The sequence below is a fragment of the Pteropus alecto genome, unplaced genomic scaffold (genome assembly GCF_000325575.1).
Source record: "Pteropus alecto unplaced genomic scaffold, ASM32557v1 scaffold45, whole genome shotgun sequence".
Taxonomy (NCBI): domain Eukaryota; kingdom Metazoa; phylum Chordata; class Mammalia; order Chiroptera; family Pteropodidae; genus Pteropus; species Pteropus alecto.
The window spans coordinates 6,940,507-6,950,588 of record NW_006442491.1 but is presented as its reverse complement, the minus strand read 5'-3'; the positions used below and the strand labels follow the sequence as shown (position 1 = coordinate 6,950,588).

The 10,082-nt window shown below is 33.1% G+C and overlaps 1 protein-coding gene across 1 annotated transcript in view; it reads left to right on the top strand.

The window, feature by feature from the left end:
• LOC112470954 (O-acetyl-ADP-ribose deacetylase MACROD2-like) overlaps positions 1 to 9,867 on the top strand; it is a 1,076,828-nt gene extending 1,066,961 nt beyond the window's left edge. The window contains exons 6-7 of the mRNA XM_025039708.1: positions 7,141 to 7,262; positions 9,808 to 9,867. Coding sequence (XP_024895476.1) covers positions 7,141 to 7,262; positions 9,808 to 9,867 — 182 coding nt within the window. The remainder of the gene's footprint in view (positions 1 to 7,140; positions 7,263 to 9,807) is intronic.
• Positions 9,868 to 10,082: the final 215 nt, after the last annotated feature.

Sequence of the window (10,082 nt, the reverse complement as noted above, 5' to 3'; positions counted from 1 at the left end):
TCTTTTGTTTTTAAAATTATTGGGTTTAATTTTTTTTGGCAAATTGTTTTTTTTTTTTTTGCTGTTTGCCAAAGATAAGTCTGATTGAATCTTTGTAAATAATGCTAGTGCTTTCAATATTTATTTGGGATTCCAATCACACATTTTTTAATTTACACTTTTGGAAATGAAAGTAGGCTCTTGCCCCCAACCCCTTTAAAGAAAATCTTCTATCCTACCCTCCTTTTCTATATAGTTCAGACTAATTTTCTAGGATTAAATGAGGTGGGGGGAATACAATGAGGTAGTTATAGCTTCAAAACAGAAGAGCTGATTTATAGACTGATAGATTTCAGAAATAGATGAGCAAAAACAGGTTCTATTTGTCTTGCCACACTTTAATCTGATAAGCACAAAGGGGCCTGCTGTCTCATTTTCCATACCTCATCAAGGGGTTGTATTTGAAATATTGATTAAAGGTACAAATTTCATTACTGTTTTCTTGGTTTTCCTCACTTGTGTGGGAAAAAGCTTCAAACACATGAAAGCTGCTTTTCTTTTCTTGAATGTGGAGCTGGATTATTTCATAGAAAAAACAATACTTTTATTGCTCATATGGAGATACGATATTGATTCTCCAATAGCCATCCCTGCCCTTTCCTTTGTCCATAAGTTTCTGCCAGATTTTAAGACAGAAGAAGCAACAGTACTGGTGCTGGAACAAATAGTTCTATATAGGAGCTACAATCACACTGTGATCTCTAAATTAGATTATGTTTACAATTAATAAATGTATTAATCTCATATTCTAATCTTAACTCTGATTTTTTTTTTTATTAAATCAGCAGTTCACTTATCAAGATAATAGTTCTAAGAACTCAATACTGGTATTAGATTTTTTCTGTATGATGAGAACTTTTAAATTTTACTCTCTTAGCTACTTTTAAATATACAAGACTGTATTATTGAATATAGTTACCATGCTATACATTACACCCCCAGGACTTTCTTACTTTACAACTGGAAGTCTGTACCTTCTAATCACTTTCATCTAATTCTGCCATCTGCTTCTGGCAACAACCAATCTGTTTTCTGTATCTATAAGTTCATTTTTTTGTTTGTTGTTATTTTATTGTTGTTTTAGATTCCAAGTGTAAGTGAAATCATATAGTATTTGTCTTTCTCTGTCTCACTTATTGCACTTAGCATAATACCCTCTAAGTCCATCCCTGTTGTTAAAAATGGTAAGATTTTCTTTTTTAATGGCTAAATAATATTTGTGTGTGTGTATGCGTGTGTGCATCACATTTTATCTGTTCATCCATCGATGGGCACTTAGGTTATTTCCATGTCTTGACTGTTGTAAATAATGCTTCAGTGAACATGGGAGTGCAAATATCTTCAAGTACCTTCAGATGAATACCCAGTAGTGGAGTTGCTGAATCATAAAGTAATTCTATTTTTAATTTTTTGAAGAACTTCCATACAGTTTTCTATAGTGGCTGCATGACAGTAGATTTAATCATATCAGCTTTTCTATGGTTTCTTATTTACCTATCACAAGACTTTGTAATTGAAAAATATGCTAAGCAGAACAAAGCCCCAAGCGTCCAGGGAGTCTTGCATTTTAAATATTTTAAAATATGTTCACAAATTCTTTTCTACTCCTCCCATCAAGGGTGGGGTCTTTGTGTTTCCACTTAAAATGAACATGACAGTTGCAAGTAATAGAGGTAGTGGTAAGTGACCCTGTGGGACTCCCAAAACTGGGTCATAAAGGATGACACAGCTCCCACCTCTGGTACACTTGTTCTTGGATTTCTGAGCTGTTGCGTGAGCAGTCTGACTTCTCTGAGGCCCCCATCCTGTGAGAAAACCCAAACTAGCCCACATGGAGAGTCTGTGAGACTACATGAAGAGGAAGAAACTCCTGTCCAGACATAAGCTGTTATAGCTCTCCAATGTTCCACTGCTGGCCACAGACTAACTGCAACCGTGCGAGAGACCCTATGTCAGACTTCCTAGCTGAGCCCTTTCAGACTTTCTGACCCAGAGAAATCACAAAAAATATAATAAATTTTTTATTATTATGACCATGTTTCGAGTATTATTTTACACAGCAATAGCTAAATAGTATCTGCATGTATACAAAGTACGAGGCTCAAATAATGGAATTCATGATAAACGTGCTGAAATTTATATATACAAATGTGTGTCATTTCTTTCAATAAGTAGTCACCTTGGGAAAAGTTTATTCATACTGTCAATGTGATATGTGTCTTCCCACATTGATCTGTGACTTTAAGCATATTATTCTGCCTCTCTGCATCTCTTGAATAAGAAAAAATAGATTAAGTAGTCTATATTGTTTTTTTTTTAATTTCTTAAACTTCTTGACTGTTATTCAAAATTCTTTGGTCATTGAGATACCTAAGAAGTATATCCTTGTATTACATTTCCACCATAAGGTATGTAGTACTCAATTTGCATATTAAAATTATAGTAAAACTTTAAAGATAGGTACTAGCCACATATGAAAACAATGTCCCTTTGTCTATCATTTAAATTCTATTTTTATCTGAAAATAACTTTTATATCGTGAGATAATTGAGAGTAGCAAAACGAAGGAAAGATACACCTAGTGGAGTCATTCTGTTAACTCTTTTGGAATTATATCTCTCTTAAGAGTATTTTTATACTTATTGTGATATAAGATCATTTTTGAAAAGCACATCAATAGTCTTTACCTATCGCAGTAAATGGGATAAAGAAACATGGTTTAACAAGCCATATACTCCTTATTTCAATACTTTATTTAATTTTTGCATAAAAGATGTATTCATATAATTTGAACATCAAAAATATAAGAAGTAAATATTAAAAAGTCTATTTCCCATATTTGCCTCCATCTTTGCAGTTTTCACTACTCCTCTAGTAGGTAACAAGCAATTAGTTAATTGCTTGTTAATCCTTCCAGAGGTGTTTTATGCAGGGATTAGCTAAAACAAATGTGTATTCTTTCCAACACTTATGATATTTTCACACTAATGTAGCATGCTAATATCATACTACTCTGCATCTTTTTCTTTCTTTTCTTTACTTTCTTCTTCTTCTTTTTTTTTAATGCCTGCAGCACCTGATATTCCTAGGTGGTCTCCCATCCAAGTACTAACCAGGCTGGACCCTGCTTAGCTTCCGAGATCAGACATTGGGCACGTTCAGGGTGGCATGGCCATAGACTCTTTACTTTCTTTTCTTTTCTTTCCTTCCTTCCTTCCTTCCTCCTTTCCTTCCTTCCTTCCTCCCTTCCTTCCTTCCTTCCTTCCTTCCTTCTTTTGTAACATGTCTATGATATCTTTCCACATCCATACATAAGGCCTTCATTGTCCTTTTCATATAACATATTTCATTGTATAAATGTACAATTATTTTACTAGTCCCCTACTGATGAACATTTAGTTTCTTCCCAATCTTTGTCTATTATATACAATGTTGCAGTGAATGACTTGTTTAAATGACATTTTGCATATGAGTAAGCATATAATCTATAGGATACATTCTGAGAAATAATACTACTGGATCAAAAGGAGTCTACATTTGTAATTTTGATAGCTATGGTTAAAACATTCTTTCTGGGGGTGGGGCCAATTTGTACTTCATTGTATAAGCATGTTTGAGAAATTTAAACCATGACCGATGCTCATTTATCTGGATAAGAATGAGACTATTTAGAATATATAGATCGATTCTTCACAGGCGTGCAGAGGAGGACTTATATTTAAAAGCAGCAAGGAATCTTAGAGGCCGTCTAATTCAACTCCTTCTTTTGCTTTGAATATGGAAGTGCAAAGAGGAGGATGACTTGCAAAGGTCACACAACTGGTTAGTACAGATCTGGGACTTTTGACTTATAATCATATCTTAGATCTAATGGTCTAGTGTTCTTTCCATACCAGAGCAGAGATGATAAAAATATAACAGTAAATGTTGAAGAGCCTCCTTCTGTCATTTCTGCTTATGTGTTCAAGATACCTGGGCTTCTGCTGTTGATGCTGGTGGTAATGATTACCATTTCTTGAGCCTCTACATGCACCAGGAATCAAATTAAACACTTATATTTACATCATCTTATATATGCCATGAGATCCACACGTTTATGTGAAAAATAAAGCATTGTCCATATATATGTCACATATATATAACCCCTGTGAAGGTGCTATTGTGTTTAATGAAATATAAATTAGTACAAAGCATCATTAAAGATGTAATGGCTGTTTGTCCCTAATTTATTCTCAATCAATGAATTCTGAAGTTATTATTGTAAAAGAGAGGTCTATAATGTTATTCATATTAAAAATGGATACTTATACTCACAAGGCTCAAGAGCCACTTAAGCACGTTTGAGGTTTCCTTTAACGTTACAGGCATCATTCTGTACTCCATCTGTCTCCATTAGCAGGTTAAATATTAGTAATGCCACACAGCACAGAAGAGACCACAGAGATAATCAAGGTAGCTGATTTGTGTTGCAGATAGGAAACCAAGGCAGGGACCAATAAAATAATGGCTTCATCTGGGGTACTCAGTGAGTAAGGCCTGGAGATGGAATTAGAAGGCAGGATTCCTGATTGAATTTTATAATAACAGAAAAAGAGGAACTCCTTGGTGTAGAAGAGTTACTCACATGGACTATGAACAATTAAAATAACAAAGGGAATTTATTTTCGAGCATCACATTGACTCACCTCCAGCTTTGTAGATCTGAGAGGTCATTGTGTTGGTTGGTAATAACACTTGATCTTGGACATTCAAATGTAGTATAGAGCATAAAATACAGAGATTAATATTTTGGTGTTGGAGAGTCTTGTTTATTGGTTATTAGACTTTTAACTTAAATGGAGAACTGAAGAAATGCAAAGAATAATTTTTCATAAATTTTATTTAATTTATGTGGACATTGATGGTTAAGAGAAAAAAAAAAAAAAAACAAGAAAAAAGTTTATTATGTCACTATTTCCTGATCTCATGGGTTCCTTTCTCTCTCTTTTCTCCCCATTCATGCCCCTAAGCCTTGTTTTTACTTGGCTCAAGTAGACACATCTTTATGGCCCCAGGTAACAGGCATTTATTCTTGAGCTTCTTCATCCATAAAATAAGAAAACCAAGTTCACAGCCCTTTGTTCCTTTCGGTGTTAAGTGTCTGATGTACAGAGGCAATGGGGAAGGAGGGGAAAAAACAAAAACGAAAACATGGACTTCACCTTCAGCAATGCAATGAGGATGTCAAATTTTCCTGGAACATTTCCCAAAGATTAATTTGCAGAAACTTTGTCCCATGAGGTGCTCTGCAAAACACAGGTTTCAGTAGTCAAACATATTTAAGAAACAGAGCATTCTGTTATCCCCATGATGGAGACTCAAAATGTACCCTTAGACACTAAATGTCCAGAGAGATCCTGCATGAAAGTAACTGGTTTGACTTAGTTTCACCCAGTGATTTCCAAATTTAATTGACCATTAAACCATTATCTTACTAAACTCACTTTGGGAAATGTTGCCCTGTCAAATTATCATACCTGGGCACAAACAACAAGTAGCCACAAAGGGGAACATAAATCTAACTACAATCTTCTTCATGTAAAACAGAAACTACTGTAAAATATATAAAACTTTACTACATAGGATACAGTACTTGTATCGTTTCAATATATGCAACTCTTACTCGTTACTTTTATTTTAAAAAAATCGTGTACTTTTTTTCTGATAAATGCAACTTAATCCCCTTTTATCCTTTCATTTTATTATAGCAGTTCTCACTTTTTTAAAACCACGTTTGCCTGTGAAATAATATCTGCATGAGCTCACTGGTGACGTTGCTGCCTATTTTGATCACAAGATATCATCTTTAATATTATCCGATAATGGTTTGATACTGCCTTACAGTAAAAGTTGAAATTGCTATTTGGGGGATTTTCTCAAACATCAATCAAGTAATACTCTTGACATTTAGCAAGCAATCTACAAAGTTTTTTTTTTCTTAGTGACTTATTTTCTGCTGTTTAAATTTCATATGCAATTTAAAACTATAACACAGTCAAATTTTTGTAATTTGTTTTTATTCCCTCATCATTGTTTTTTAAATTAAGTGGTACTAAGTAGCCAACATGAATAATTTCATTTCATTATAATGTTCTAACAATATGAAAGCGAATTATCAAAGTTGATTATTAGTTGTTGTTACTTACATCAGTGAAATGGGCTAATCATCCAGATTAACAGATAAGACTGGAAAGCAGGAGTTTTAAGGCATTTTAAACTAATTTGATTAAAATTCACTTTTTTAATACTCTTTATTGACTTTAAAGTTAGGACAGTTCTTTTTCATTATGATTCAAAATTTAAAAGTTTGTGTATGTGTAGATATTAAAAAGATATCATGATGGCTAGTTTTATATGCCAAAAGAAAAATCAGGTTTATGTTTTAAACCTAAGTAGAGGTAGAAAAGTATAGATTGCTTTTTGAAAGTTTCACTAGAGTAAAAAATAGAAATTAGGTAGTTATCTGGGACTGTTATCCCTAGCACTCCTCATGTATGTAAGAATCGGTAGGTTGTACTTTAAAATTGGTAAGAATGTTTTAAAATTATTTCTTTCAAGGTTATTGCTGATTATTATAAATTCTCTTGGCATATTTTCAGAAATTGCCCTTGTTTATTGTGTACAATGCCTGAAACTATGGTCTTATTTACAAGTGAAGTGACGTATAGCATTGGTTCTTCCTCCCCATGTCAATTCAGAACGTTTATTTTTCAGGCAATTATTTCTTCGTTTATTTCCTAATAAAGTTTTGTCTTTTCCCAGGGTGCCAATTATTCACATCTTATATTATAATATGTCTCACTTGGATCTGGACAATTACGATGGAATAATTTATTGATAGAGGATTACTTTTCACAATTATCACCTTCCTTGAAAATTGCCTACTTTAGGAGGCTGTACTATGTAAAGTCTTTTACCAGAGAAGTATTCGCATCATCAGTATTTCTTAGCTTGTTTGTCTCCAGGCTCCAACACAAACACCTAACATAAATAAAGCACCAATTATGTGAAAAGTGAAAAATATCTTGCTTATCCTATTTTTCCTTCCTTTTGCATTTATAGATGTCATCCATACTGTAGGGCCAATAGCAAGAGGCCATATTAATGGTTCCCACAAGGAAGACCTTGCAAATTGCTATAAATCATCTCTGAAGCTGGTGAAAGAAAATAACATTCGATCAGTTGTAAGTATTTATGTTCCTTATTTCTTATTCTTTTTCAGCATTTATATTTTAGAAATCGATCTTGTCCAACCGTTTCCAAAATTCTGAAAACTAAGTTTAAGGATCTTTAGTAAGTGATGTAGTTTATTGGTTATCATGACTCCACTCTTTCATATGCCCTAAATATTTGCTAAATTGTTCATGATGTTTTGGAATTTAAAACATCATGAACAATTTAGAATCCCCAAACTGGAACCATCTCATCTACTTTCTTCACTCGTTTTGCCATTATCTTTTGAAGAAACTGTGTGTGTTTTTACTTGACAGTTGTTATTCTTTTAGATTTATTTTCCTCTTCCTAAACTAGTACTCAGTAGTTGGGTATGCCACATTCCTTCTAAGCTTTATCAATTTAGACAGAGAGTTTAGAAAATGTGGACTTAATCTATTTTTTTTTTACCAGTGGGCTGAGATAAAAGGGAGTCTTCTCTAGTTGGATTTGGAGGTATTTATTCACCTGCTTTTCTTTTACAACATGTATTATGTTTATTACATCTCAATTACACAAGGAAAATAAAACTATGAGAAAAATGAGAGCGTTATTAATGGGTGCTATTTTTACACTATTAACCCAAGAGTGAGTTAATTTGGGAAGAATTCCTTGGGTCTTTTTTCACATGGAGTATAAACTTGCTGAAATTGTGGAGCAAGAAGATAGTTAAACACTTGACTTCTTAGAAGGATGAATGAATCAGTGTTGCTTGGGAGTTCACAAAAGGAGTGGTTTTATTATTTTCATAAAGGAGCATTGAGAGTCAGACACATTGAGATAAGCTTGACTGTTGCTGTAATTTTCATACATAATTATAGTTATGAAGTGACTTTTTCCATGTACGTCGGTGAGTTTGCTTAAAATAAGAAAACTTTTTGCAAGCCAGTTATACAGACTTTAAAATTTTTGCATGATTATTAACAGAGGTAGATATTTTATTTCACTCTGATTTTTAAAAATATTTCTCTTTGAAAATTAATCAGTGAGTAAGACTATTCTGTCTGAGAGGAGAAAGCTCAAGTTCAAAGAGAATGGAGCAAAGCAAACTACTAAACCAGTTGACTAATTTTGTTCTCTACAGCAAAATAAGGAAAATCAAAACAGGTGTGCACATGGAGAGAATAATTAGAATTTTGTCAATACGGCTTATTGATTTAAAAAGGCATGGGGCTGAAATGCTTGGAAAACTAGTTATGTAAAGAAGTTTTCCACTTGGGAAATATGGACCTTGAGACCTGAAGATAATTTGCTAATGAATTCACTAACATCTTTCATGATTTTTTTAAAGCAAATAAATAAGAAGAGGCTAGCTCATTAGAAACATTGTAAAAATAGCACCCATTAATAACATCTCATTTGTATTAATTAATGGTATTATTGTTAATATTACCAACTAATGTCTGTGTTGACAGCACATAGCATACCACACACTTTTATTGTTCAGTAGATACATTGAATTGAATTAAATTTAATTATAATCTTGTCACCACATGTAACTATCTTAAATTTGTGATCTAATTTTTAACTTTTCAAAAATACTCTCCTATTGTTAGGGTTTCTTCAATTATGTTTTGTTTTATAGCAAAGTTACAACAAGGAATAAGAAGTAACCAGTTAAGATGGAGTAGCAGATATGTAACAAAGTAGCTATAAGCCAATATGGTAAATGCCATAATGGGAATATACTGGTCTGGATCAGAGCACAGTTAGGCTGTGCTGCAACTACAAATAACCTCAAAATCTCAGTGACCTACATTCAGAGGCTCTGGCTGTTGGACATGACATCATCTCATAACTGTTCTATCTGGAACTGACAACCTCCTCAGCCATAGAACAGAGACTTTGCAAGTTCATGCCTGAACTTTTTTACCTTCTCAGCTTAGAAGCGATACACATCATTTCTGCTTCCATTTCATTTGGTCAGAAGTATTCATATACCCCTGCCTACCTTCAAGGGGGCCAGGGAAATGTCCACAAGTGAAATATTTGATGAGCACCACTTTTCTGCCAAAGTTAAATCGAAGGCTACACGATCACAGCAGAAGGGGTTGGAGATAACTACCTTACTCTAATTCTCCAAAAAAATATATTCTTCAATTTTTTTTTTTTACTGGAGATAAAACAAATAGTATGATTTTATTTATTTAATAAATATAGATATAGATATCTGTGTATCAAAATGTTTTTAAGTATCTTCTAAGACCCAGAGAATATAATGATTGTCTTCAAATGTATATTTGCTTCTATCTCCTGACCATCCAGATAGGTAAATAGACAATATCATCTTTTCCATTGTTTGACTTAATAGTGTAATTGCTAGTTCTCTCATCACTTTTAAATATCTTCCCACAGATGCCTGAAATTCTATAATTAATACATAATTTATGATGGTCAGGAATTGTTCTTTCTCTGCAATTTTCCTTTAAAATGAAAATACTCATGAGAACACCAGATAATTAATTTTCTAATACCTTAATATGAAGGAATTTATCAAATTACTTTTCACTTTGGCAGGATAAATTAGAGGATGATAAAAGTACTAAGCACTTCAGCCTAAGGGAGAAGGAGAATTGAAAGGGAGACTGACATGAGATTGAGAGAAACAAAACAAAGTGGGATACAGATAAATTTCATTTATCTGCCATTTTTGCTAAAAGGAGACACTTTTTAAATAAGGAAGAGGGAAAAGTGATAATCACACATAACTATCTATAAATAAGGTAGTTATTTGGTTGTTGGATGTGGTATTTGTGGATAAAATTTTTCTTATGAAAAGATAATATTCATTT